Source organism: Colias eurytheme, chromosome 25 (assembly GCF_061535395.1).
Source record: "Colias eurytheme isolate Ceu_HAF_F1 chromosome 25, ilColEury1 Martin Lab GWU primary, whole genome shotgun sequence".
Taxonomy (NCBI): domain Eukaryota; kingdom Metazoa; phylum Arthropoda; class Insecta; order Lepidoptera; family Pieridae; genus Colias; species Colias eurytheme.
In genome coordinates, this window is record NC_143004.1 from 7,234,381 (window position 1) to 7,247,933 (window position 13,553).

Sequence of the window (13,553 nt, forward strand, 5' to 3'; positions counted from 1 at the left end):
ATTAGCACACATTTAAATAGAGGGTAACTTGGATTAAAACATATAGGTTTTATCCCCGAATTCCCACGAGAACGGGAACTATGCGGGATTTTTTTTAAATGCGGGCGAAGCCGCGGGCGGAAAGCTAGTACGCAAAGTAATAAATATAAAATAAGCCAATAATTACATAAATAATAAAGTAATATAGGCTTATACTATCTGTCTCTGTTAAAACTAATGAAGAGTAATTACATTATTTACTTACTACAGATAATATAATACTTTACATTAGTAAAATATTATGTTATTAAGGTAATCTATACTAATATTATAAAGAGGAAATGTTTGTAATTATATATGTATGTATGGTTTTCACTTTTCACGCATAAATTCAGTAGTTTATGCGTGAAAACCATGAAAGAATTTTGAAATTGGTCCAGTGACCGATTTCAAAATTCTTTCACCATTAGAAAGCTGCATCTTCACTGAGAAACATAGGCTATATTGAATTAACAAAAAAATTAGAGATCCTTACCAAAAATGCAATAATGTAACCCAAGGTGTAAAAAATTCCTTACTAAAAATTCTGTCACCGCGTGCGCTGCGGAATCTGTTCCTTGAAGTACGAGGATGGTTCTTATGAAAAAAAAAACGGAAACATGTAGCTGGGTACCACGGGCGAAGCCGGGGTGGATTAGTATATAATAAATATAAAGGTATTTACATACTTATTAACATCTGACAGGTATTTTTTTAACCTAATTAAAATATGCGTTGAGTTCTTGAGTCTATACTCTATAGCTGTTTAAGTTCAGTCTGCTCACAACCACGTTAACTATAAAGCGAATCATTATTTTATTAAATTATAATAATAAATAAATATATATTTTAATCAATTGATAACACTTTATTTTCTACTTCCACTTTCTGTATTTATAGATACATTATTTGAACGTTGGCTTTGTCTAGACACATTTTATGACAGAAAAAAGAAAAATAAAAGAGCTAGCTTTTCCACAATAGTTTTATTTAATGTTTGGGCACAGATTAGATAAGGTTTGGGACTAATTATTTTCCGCTCGTAAAGAAAGGTGCAATAAACATTATTAGGAATCTCTATGGAAGTAGGTTGGTTTAATCGTCAGATTAACTCAACATAAAACGGGCTATATGCACTTCCTTATATACTAAGATTACAGTAAAAAGCTAATAAAAATGATTAACACGTAAATTTAACGAAATTTCGTTTAGCATCTCGCTTATTTTCCGACATGTGTTCATTCAATGTGGTTGTGTCGATCGTTATAAGGTAATCATTGCTATCTAATATTATAAATATGTATGTTTATTATTTAAATGATAGTGTGTTTGTTTGTGTGTCTTTCCCGTCACAACAGAGCAATTAAATGGTATGATTTTTGTGTGTTGTGATAATTAGGAGGCCACTTTGGTAGTGAAATTTCTAGGTGCGTTGCGAGTAAAATTTCAAGGTCGCGTCATGGCAATACTGTCACGTCATGGAGTAAGGGATTTGTATCTTTAAATCTTGTCAAAGAAGTTTCACTTCTGACACGTCTGCTCAGTACACACGCTCTTACACGCTTATAGCTGTGCGGAAAGCTAGTTCTTTTTTTTACGTATAAGTTTATATACATAAGTCATAACACGTATAATTTAAAGACATATTGTTATCTTTGAATTATAACAAAAAAGATAGGTAACAATAGCTACGTATAATTACGCTAATAAGCTACTGTAATAGCAAGAACAATCAATATAAATAAAATAAATATTTATCTTTTTGTTGTTTTATAGAACTGTATAAAAACGATATAAACTGTGACTGGAGATAATGTAGCTTTCGAACGAAGCTGACGAAAGAAATTTTGAACTCGGTCCAGTAGTTTTTGAAAACATTACAAACGTACATACAAAAACACAAATGTTTCCTATTTATAAGAAGTTATTGGCAGATAAATATGTAGATATATAGATCTCATAATTTGAATTGAACATTGTAAAAAGGTATTTTAAGGCTGCAGTCTAGCAAAATTGCGTTTTCAACAAGTTATTTGACAATTTTTTCCCGGCTAATGAAATGATAAACTGAATTTTTTTTCTTGTTTATCAATTAGTGTTATATACGCAATGCGCGTGAATTTTTTCACATTTGTAAAGTTACTTTATGTTACCTTAATCAGGCCTTCAAGATAAGTCTCTTTCCCCCAAAGACATTTCGAGCTAAGTTTGTGCACTCACTACGTTGCAACCGATTACAATTTACACAATCTGATCAGCGCATTATTATCCTTATATAGTCGTTATTAAAAACTGCTGAATACAATTGCCGAAAAACTTATGATTTTCTTAATTAGAACGTTATAAATTCATTAAATTTCCCATTTTTTGCCTTACAAAATCTATTGATAAATACTGCTAAAAGTTATTTTTTCCATTAATTTATTCGAGTTGGTTGAAGACCAATGAGTATTAATCCTTTAAAAAAAAATTTTTTTGAATTTTGATAATTCTTTAAATATTAAAAAAATATTTAAAATAATTAGGAAAAATCCTAGCGAATTTCTTTAGTCGCGCTCCTTGGGCCGGAGCGTTCTGACGTGTGCTCTACGCTCGATTTTCCTTCATACCGAAGTGAAAGTTGCTCTACTTCATTAAATTTAATATTTTTGTTAATTGATTATTTTTATCTTAGTTTTGTGCAAATATTCGTATTTTTAAACATTTGATTTCGATATGGAAAATAAACGAAAAAAAATACGCGTGTAACTACTAGAAAAAAAATTATCTTCGAACATAAAGTTAATGAAACCAAATAGATTGCAAAGGTGATTGGCAACAATTTCTTTATTTTACGGGGTGTCAGTAAAGGGATGTATATTTCTTTAAAACTAAAGCTCATAAATTTTCTTATAATATAATTTTTTTGAAGTTCCAAAAATGTTTATTTTTCGTTTGATAAATACGAAATATAATATAAACTTGTATTGAGAACTTGAACTTCCCAAGTTCATCCGGGGAAATCCCCATACGGGGAAAATGATTTGTTTACTCCAAAATTGATCCGAGGTGTTTTAATTTTTTCTTCTAGTCATTTTCAACGTAGCGGCATGTTGTTTGATTATTAATTTTGTAACTTAAATACAGGATGTTGGTTTTATATTCTGATCTTACAGACGCGCTGACAAATTTAGTCCGCCATTTCTAGTTTAGTCTACCAACTCTAAGTACCAATATTAAAACGAATGGATTATCATCACATCATCAAAACTCAGATGTAATGGAAGATCACAATAACATAGAAAATTCAGTGGGTGTTGAGAACTAAACAAACAGAAGTAACAGAGACGCGAAGAATAAAAAAAGAGGACGAAAACGATAATTCGTTGATGCTTTCCCTTTTCGACGTATTGTTAGGGTACATCACCAATCTGCAAAAAACAAAACTGATGATTCCCAATTGCTGATTAAAAATGAAAAACAAATAATCGACAACAGTGGTGAAAATTTGCTGATCACAATGAAACATCCTTCAGTGGTAGCAGATTTACTCATTTCAAGTGTATCGGTGAACAGCGTAAAGGAGAGGAGGACAGGAAAACATTATGAATGTGGATGGTGGATTGTATACAGGGTGTAATCGATAAGTATGTGCAGCTGCAGGCAATTATGACGTTATTATTGCAGGTATCAAAAAACTTAAAACTGATATCGAAATTACTTTACCTAATGAGAAAATGACAATAATAACTTTTTAAAAGTATAACGAGAAATATCTAAAAAATTCACTTTATACACTCCCATATCAAAAAGGGAAAATGGGACTAGTAGAAGTTAAATGTCTAATTCCGGCAAAAGACATGAATGCGGAAGATGCGGTTAAAAAAAATTTAATATTTGAAATACAATGCAAAAAATAACACTTTTGTCATAGATAAGAATCATGACTATTTTTTCTAAATTCAGGGACAATTAAACGTTGCAGAAGCAGAAGTCTGCTTATTTGCTGTTTGGACTGGAGTGAATAATTCGTTAAAAATAGAATATATAAAAAAGTATGTAACGTTTAGGCAAAATAAAATGATGGACCATTATCAAGATTTTACATAAATTGCCTACTGTCAGAATTGATTGATTCGAGACTTCAGCATTCGATGCCCATCAAGGACCCATCCTATATCATTCAAGCGATTGAAAAAAAAGAGATAAATCCAGTGCAACCGATAAAGCATCAGAATGCTAGCAAAAGATTTATTAGGTTTATCAATATAAATCTATATATTACACATAATACAATAAATTTATAGAAGACGCGAAGACCGACATCCGCGCGGACGGAGTCGCGGGCGGAAGCTAGTCAGAAATAATTATCTTTTGTTTTCATTTGCGTATTTTTCTATTTGATAATTTTTTAACACAAACATTACATTTTTTTTATTATATACAAAATTTGTTTATCCGTTTTATTAGTTAAACTGAACAACTTTCACTAAGAAACTTAGGTCGAAAAAAATGTATGGAGTTATGCATTTTGTATGGAAAGCTTATTTTTTTTTGTATTTCGTCCAAATTTCTTTGTAAAAGTTGATCAGTTATATAAACATGAAGTTGAAGATATCAATAGAAAGTATTCGCAAATTTTGTGTACTGATAAAAAAAAATCACCCGGTGTAATTTTCACGAAAATTGTTTCAAATTGTCATTTTTGGTACTTATTACGAATATTAAATTATGCATACGAATGATTTAATTTTTAAAAATTAAGTGGAGCAACTTTCCCTTAGTACATTTGTATTATTTACATATAGGATGACAGGATGCATTTGTTTGCACTACTAGACCAAGCCCTTAATTGCTATTACTCGTACCAAGAGTAGGTATCTATATTATCAGCGGAAATTCTTATATGAGCCAGCTCTAACACAAGAATCTAATTTCTAAACAATTTATATTTTTCTTTTTTATCATACTTTACGTGAAAAAAAATGTTTTACATCTAAAATGTATTTGCTGTAGGTACGATTAGAAATAAAAGAAAAATACGCTCTAATAAATATTTATTTCATAAAACATATTGCTTTATGACTACCTACAAAAAACAACAATACACCTCTTAAAGAAACATAACAACAAATTTTTCACAGTACATTACTGCTGACGTCAGCATGTTCCAGTAATTTCCCGCCAAATTTCAAATTTGGTGCAGCGACCTCCTCCTACCAGATAGAAGGCGCTTGGGATGAAGATGGTAAGGATCTTTTAAAATATTATAATTTTTTTTTAATATTTGATTCACTGACGAAGGTAGACAGACTAGACGACCATGGCACCTCCGTTGGCATTACAATGTTATTAGTAAATCTGCCCTACAAGTTTTTATAAGTACTAAGTAGGTATAAATGTAGAGCTTCTTATCTATACTAATACTAGCGGTCCGCCCCGGCTTCGCCCGTGGTACATATTTCGTAATAAAAGGTAGCCTATGTTCTTTCTCAGCGTCTAAAGATTGTCTGTGCCAAATTTCATCAATATCGGTTGAGAAGTTTAAGCGGGAAAGCGTAACAGACAGACAGACAGACAGACAGAGTTACTTTCGCATTTATAATATTAGTAGGGATGTATTATAAAGCTGAAGAGTTTGTTTGTTTGAACGCGCTAATCTCAGGAACTAATGGTCCGATTTGAAAACTTCTTTCGGTGTTAGATAGCCCAATTATCGAGGAAGGCTATTAGGCTATATATCATCACGCTAAGACCAACAGGAGTGGAGCCACGGGGGTGAAACCGCGGGGAGCAGCTAGTTATTCATAATAATAAATAATGAAAATAAAATATCTTTAACCTTATTTAATTCTGAGATATTATTTTTTTTAAATATTGCATGTTTTCCTTAAGTTTGCTTAGCCGGCTTTGAATGCTTCGTTTGTTTGTTTTATTTTGGTTATTATGATTATCACTAAACATGTATTAATTCCAAGAACTAGACGACCTTCTTCGAAGGGAAGGTCATAATACGAAAAAAACAATATTCCTTCATTCCTAGAACCTAACAAAATGTGCAAAGAAGTACCGAATATTTTGTTATGAATAAATGAAATGTATATCTCTATCTTTTTTACTAACAGCGGTTCGCGGTTTCACCCGCGTGGCTCCGCTCCTGTTGGTCTTAGCGTAATGATATACTGTAGCCTAGACTTCCTCGATACATGGACTATCTAACACTGAAAGAATTTTGCAAATTGGACCAGTAGTTACTGAGATTAGCGCGTTCAAACAAACAAACTCTTTAGCTTTATAATATTACTAGATTTCCGCCCGCGGCTTCGCCCGCGTTTTCAAAGGAAAACCCGCATATTTCCCGTTCCCGTGGGATTTCCGGGATAAAACCTATCCTATGTGTTAATCCAAGTTACCCTCTATATGTGTGCTAAATTTCATTGTAATCGGTTCAGTAGTTTTTACGTGAAAGAGTAACAAACATCCATACAAAGTTTCGCCTTTATAATAGTAGTAGGATAGTATAGATTAATTTAAATTTTTGTTATACCAGTACCTATTTTATGGCAAATCAATAAATATAGTTAAGCAAATCTAACTGTTGTGCCATACATTACGATGTAACACATTACGTAACACGTTACACATGTCGTTAGCCTTCTATCTAAGTATGACCCCAATGTGAACATAGGTTTCCGAATACGAACATTCGGCCGAATATTCGGTAAAACTTTTACCGAACCGAATATTCGGTACAGCTTGATACTTAGGTATATATTGCATTAAGTTATTATCTTTTTACCAACCTACTTTAATTAAAAATAAAGCTTCAGTGACGAAAAAACAGAAAGCTACACTCTAAAATACTTACCTCATTACACTGTACTCTCAAATCATAATATGTAATACACGGGTCTTAAAAGTAAAAACGTTGAGTATCACTTAACACTTTGCCGAATATTAGGTGATTCAGCCGAATATATTCGGTCGATTATGAATATTCGGTAAAGCTGCCGAATATTCCGAATACAGAATATAACATAAATATTCGGCCCATCTCTAATTATTATAAAATCTTTGCAGGTAAAGGTGAAAATATTTGGGACGTCTTCGTTCACGAACAGCCTTGGCGGATCGAAGGCAACGCGACCGGTGACGTCACCACGGACTCTTACCACAAGTGGAGAGAAGATGTGAGGATTGCTTCGGAGATGGGACTGCATTTCTATAGGTTAGATTTTTTTTATTATAAGTACTACTAGTAATATTTAAAACACAATACAATACAAAAAAGATTTATTGCAACCAACACCATGATATGTTTTTACTTTTTACATTATAAGACACAATAAAAAAAATACAGTGCAATAAATTTTGAAAAATAAAATAGCATAGGATAACAATCGAAATTACAACACTTCTGACAACAATTAAATTTGCTACAAAAGGCTATCGCTTGCATTGTGGCTACAAAAGGCCCTGGCTCAGCATAATGTGGCAGAGGCAAACTCCACAACGCTGATTGAGTTTCAATAAACGTTCATGTTGAGTTTTCACGTATTTTAAGTTATATAGGTGCGACATTTACTTTTGACCTAATTAAAATACAATTTACCCCTCAGGTTTTCCCTAAGTTGGACTCGTCTCTTCCCAACGGGATTCACAAATGAGATAAACGAGGCCGGTGTGAAATACTACAGTGACCTGATAGACCATCTCCTTGAAGTTGGGATTGAACCAGTGGTGACTCTGTACCATTGGGATTTACCTGTCAAGATGCAGGATATGGGTAATAAAGAGTTCAAAAATTATTGAAATGTAGAGATAGGTATATCGCAAGAATCACGCAATTTAAGTTATTTCTTCACTCAGTATAAAAGTGTTAAGCTAATCTTCAATTTATTAAGTATGTTTTTCGACGTCCGACGAGTCTGTAAATGTTTTCTTCATTGTAGAAAAATAGAAAATAGATTTATCATATTCCAAACTTTAAGTTACGTAACAACGTGGAAAATTATGGATTTGCCGTATTGATTCGTGGTTTAGAAATACATAATAGATTCGCCGTATTGATTCGTGATTTCTTAGCAAGTTAAAATATTTCTTCATGATGTTTTTATCTTTCTTGCAGGCGGCTGGACAAACCCCCTCATAGCGGACTGGTTCGCAGATTACTCCAGAAAAGTGTTCGAATTATACGCAGATCGAGTGAAAACCTGGTTAACTATAAATGAACCATCAATATTATGTGATATTGGGTATATGACTGGGACATTTGCTCCGGGGATTATCGAGGACCAGTTTGCACCTTACATTTGTACCAAAAACATACTTCTAGCTCATGCGAAAGCTTATAGGATATTCGATCAGGAGTTTAGACAGATCAGTGGAGGTAAATAAGTTTTTTTTATCCGATAATTGCATAATTGATAAATCGTAAACTAATGCTAGTTGAAAATAATTCCGAATAACTTAAAATTAAAAAAATATAATATATTTTTAAAATTTAAGATAGTTACCACAGTTACCCAATATTAAAATCTATCGATATCAATTTATGTACAAGCACTACACATCTTTTTATATCTGTTATATCTGTATAATGAAACAGCAAGATTTCACATGTCCACTTATGAAAACATTGAAACAAAGTTAATCGTAGAAATGATTATGATTATGTTTATATATAAATCATACCAACCTGAAGGTTTTTTTACAATAATCTTGCAGGTCGCATATCAATCCCAAATCAGGCGCCATGGTACGAGCCGCTAACACAAGACGATGAGGAGGTCGCTGAAATGGCTATGGAACTTGCGGTACGAATCTTCTTGCTTCATATAAAATAAGAGCGTGTGTGCCGAGCACATTTGTCAGAAGTGAAACTTCTTTTGCAAGATTCGAAGATACTAAAATCGTCGCCTTGCTACGTGGTGTGACAGTATTGCCATGACGAGACCTTTTTTTTAAAGTGCAGAAATCTTGCATAGATACCCACGGCCTCCGGGGAAGTGGCCGTGGGTTATGTCGGATTTCTACCGACCAAAACCCCACTGCGTTCCGTCAAGCCGCATCAACGAGAGGGCTACGGGTATAGGTAGAATTATTAATCCGTGACCCCATCAGCGGCAGCGGCATCACCGGGCCCAAACAAGCTAAGAGCCTGCCATGCCTTACCCTCATGGAGCGGCGTGAGCTGAACACGTCCCGCTATGATGGGACCTTGAAAATTCACTCATATTAAATTATGAAAGCTTTTTATTTAACCTGGTTATTCAATCGCCGAGACTCTCTTGTACTCGGAAAAAGTTCTACGATCAAATGTAGAGCCAAGCGTCTAACTCTACACGTGTTTACTCCACAAGCCCTAGTAGATAATAATTTTGATCAGTAATACCTATACGTTAATAGGCACTTAGATTTCCAAGAATTTCTTAGTGGAATTCAAAATCAAAATAATTAAATTAAATTATCGTATTATGTAAATATTTATTTTATTTATACAATAAATAAATAGTTCATTTTATTCCTCGAAGTATAATAAATATGTGGTTTTAATTAATTAAATTACGTTTTATTTTATAATCAACAGGCAGGTAGATTCTGTCATCCGATCTTTTCTAAAGATGGTGGATGGCCACCAAAACTAGAAAAACTAATGTGGAAGATCAGTCTCATGGAAGGACACACAAGATCTAGATTACCTGTCCTAACAGAAGAAGAGAAAAAATTGATAAAAGGTAATTTATATCATTTAAACCAAGTTTGAGCTACCTAAACTCGATTTTTTTTGAACATACCGAATAATAGAACAAGATAGTCAGTATTACAAATACGGCTCACAAGGAAAATATAATTTCTACAAATATGATGCCTATCAACAAAGAAAACTTCTGAAATTCCTTATTTCATGAGGAAACGGTAAAGCACTATCCTATACATTACATAATAGTGAAGTTCAGTTTAAAAGCTCTACCAATTTTTCATAATCTAATATAGATACTATTAAATTTTACATCAAACACTGTTACATTATATTGCACGCCTCATAAGCGAAGCGTTGAGGTGGGTACTACTGTCACTTCGCGCAAAACATCTGATTTTTCAAACTTAAAATGTCTTTATGTATCATACATTGCACTTGTAAGATAATACATACACACATATATTAAGAAAAAACACTATTTTTAACGTTCATGATATTTTTGATGTCATTTTTGTTATTTAAACTAGTTAAAAAACAGTTTAAAAAAGTTCTGTCTTGGACGTCCGTGTGTCTGTATGTGCGGATCCTTTTTCTTGTTAACACGATAGCGACCGAAATACTTTACTAATCGAGTCTTTTTTTTTCTCTTACGCTTGAGTATGCTCAGGAATAGAACCCTTTCATTTTTCAGGGTCTGATTCGATGTGGTTTAATTGTTATTAAATAAACAAAAATAATAATTAATAAATATTTATTAAAAAAAATTATGAGGCGTGCACTTTTGGATTTTCCAAATTATTTTAATTTTATTTTAACAGGAACAGCAGATTTCTTTGGACTAAACTACTATACCTCTCGTGCGATACGACAAGCGAAGCCGGGTGAGAAGATAGGCCAGTGGTTCCTTGAGGGATCGCCAGAACTGAATGCGGTGATGGAAGTTCCAGCTGATGGCTATTATAGCTCTTCACCTCTTGTATATGTAAGTAATAGAATTCAAAATATACAAACAAAAACACAAAAATTGTTTATTGTGCTCCACAGAAAATTACAAATGAGATCAAATAAGTAAGCCAAAGAGCACAATATATTTGAACACGTATAAAAAATACATGCAGATGAACTCCTCCTCCTTTTGTTTTTGGAAGTCGGTTTATTATATTGTGATCAGGATCAGTTTTTATTAGAGAATTGAAAAAAGGTATTTTAAAAATTTGTTGGCACATAAGAAGGTTCACAAATAACAGAATTTAATGATTTTATTTAAAAAAAAAATGTAATTTATAGTTAAGTATTTCATTCGAATCTGGGAATATAAGCATGATAAATTCGTTTATTGTAATACTGTGCTTAAAGGCTACGGACACTTCCCTAAAGTTAATTATACCTCGAAAAGCATGGTCATTATCCTATAAAAAATATTGTAGATATATCCTGAAGGCCTGCGCAAACTGTTGAGCTGGATTAAACAAGCATATGGAGACTGGGAGATCTTCATCACAGAACATGGCTACCCCACCTCTGGGTTGGAGCTCAATGACTATAATAGGGTCGTTGCTATTGGAGAACACTTGGAACAGGTATCTTCTTGATATTATAAGTGTAAACATTTGTAAAAAAAGTTATTTGTAACTTTAACACGCTAGAACTATTGAATGGATGGATATTTATTAGTTTTATATTAAAATACTTCATAATTGAGATGTTTTGAAATAATTTGAAAAAACCGATGACGAGGCGGGATTAGAATCCGCGTCTTTACCTAAAAAAATATTGATTCAGAAAATAGAAACATATTTTATTTCTCGATAAAGATGCATATTCGGATTTCGGGTCATTGTTTGTATATTTAGGATATCTCCCGTTATAGTTTGCCGTATAACTTAGGTACTTTTATGATTTAAGTTTACGTTTAGCATGAAAGCTCAAAGAAGGCCTATGTTTTTTTTACGGTGAAGAGGAATTGCATTCTTTTACAGTTATATGTACTAACAATATCACTTTCCTTAGGTCCAACGGTCCATAAAGGATGATGGAGTGAATGTGACTGGTTATACGCTCTGGTCCCTGTTAGATAATTTCGAGTGGGCAAGTGGTTTCTCGTAAGTATAGCATAGTTGACAATAATATTTTACATGCAAAAGTGTGTGGAGATGGATGGAGGTTTATTATAATTTCTGAAAAGCAGCTTATCAGATCGAGGTGATCTTCAGCTTATCAGAATATAAAAGAATGGTGGTTAAGTATTAAAAATAAGTATACAGGATGTTTTTACACTATACCACGATATACATATAAGGCAAATATAAGGCAAAAGCCAAGTTGTCTCTGGTTAGGAATAGACTATCTTGAATAGGTATGTCAAATTTCATCCAGATTCGATTATGCAAAAATTAGTAACAGACATTCCCTGATAAACATAAACACATACACTTAAGTATGTGTTTGTAGAAGCAGTCAAATTATTATTTATTCACAAATCTTTACGAACTATCTTCAATCTGTTCTGAACTTATTTAAGTTGCAAAGAAGTTTTGCTACCACATTTTCATTGACATGTTTCTTTTCACAGACAACGATTTGGTGTTTACCAAGTTGACATGGACGACCCAGAACTTAAAAGGATACCTCGACTGTCCTCCAAGTACTACACTTGTGTGATTAAACACAACACATTTGATGTACCAAGTACCTGCTTCAACCAATCAGAAAGCGCTATTCGTGCTACGAGGCAATCCCTACCGAATTTCCCGATCCCTAACATGGGAGAAAGCGTTAGCTTTTTCAAGGAAGTGTATGAAAATAGACGATGCATTGTAAAAGTTATGAAATTGGGGGCAAAAATGATGGCATTAGTTGGCGCGAATAATTAGGTGTCTATGTTTTTTACGCTACATCAATTTGGAGGTCTCTATGATCAAATTAAAAGACAGTTTATGTAAATAATTATCGTTATGGTTTGCTGATGTAAAGTTTGAATGAATAAACTTAAATATAATATAAATTATAATTATTTATGATATCAGAACTTGGTGTTTTATTTAACCTAAGACCCTATTCGAGACTACGATTACGACCTACCTACGTTTTTTTTATAATTTTCTAACAAAAAAAATAACAGAAATCCTGTCCTGTTTTATCATTTTTGTCATGTTCCGATATATTATAATAAATTTTCATTTAAATATTAAAATTATACACTATGGAGAGCCATTCTAAGGCCATTGCTCTCATAGGAATGTTCTAATTTGCCTTTCCAGAATTTCGAGGCAGGGTAAACCTCTCCTGGTTTTAATTTTTTTTTTTGGTATATCAATACTTTAGCAAATAGTTAGCTATATTGTTTACATGCATCATATATTCTTGTAAAAACTAAAAAGGCGTTGTTTTTGTTAAACAGAAGGTACTCGATTTAAATTGACTTATTATTATTTTTCTCTTAATTATATTCTGGTATCACCAGAAAAAAAAGGTTTCTAAGTTACGTTCGTGGGCAAAAACACGCCACAAGTCTATTAGAGGTCGTTAAAGAATTTAAATGGGTTGTTGATTCATTATTACGAAAATAATGGGATCTTTAATATGCTGATCAAGGTATCTATAATTAAGTCAATTAATAAATAAAACTATTAAGAAGCTTCGTCCTTAAAAAATACTTTATATGCGTAATTAACGTGATTTACTTTAACGATGTTTAATAAATGTAAAAAAAAACGAAATCAATTCAAATGAGAAGAAATATGTACTTAGGCGTAAAGAAGTTAAATTGGCGCGGATTACTCATGTTTTTATTTGAGTTTAGTTCATGTATAATTAATGTAACATATTTTTAATACTACATACAGTTAAAAAA

General features: G+C 32.6%; 2 protein-coding genes across 4 annotated transcripts in view; both read left to right on the plus strand.

The window, feature by feature from the left end:
• LOC149897740 (myrosinase 1-like) overlaps window positions 1-13,553 on the plus strand; it is a 412,925-nt gene that overhangs the window by 58,353 nt on the left and 341,019 nt on the right. The gene's annotated exons all lie outside the window — the stretch shown is intronic.
• Window positions 1,191-12,722, plus strand: LOC149897743 (myrosinase 1-like). The gene is made up of 11 exons (XM_090116363.1): window positions 1,191-1,288; window positions 5,142-5,245; window positions 7,078-7,225; window positions 7,617-7,783; window positions 8,126-8,386; window positions 8,725-8,813; window positions 9,587-9,734; window positions 10,519-10,682; window positions 11,128-11,280; window positions 11,711-11,802; window positions 12,273-12,722. The coding sequence occupies exons 1-11, from the start codon at window positions 1,251-1,253 to the stop codon at window positions 12,571-12,573; spliced, it is 1,665 nt and encodes a 554-aa protein (XP_089972489.1). The 5' UTR covers window positions 1,191-1,250; the 3' UTR covers window positions 12,574-12,722.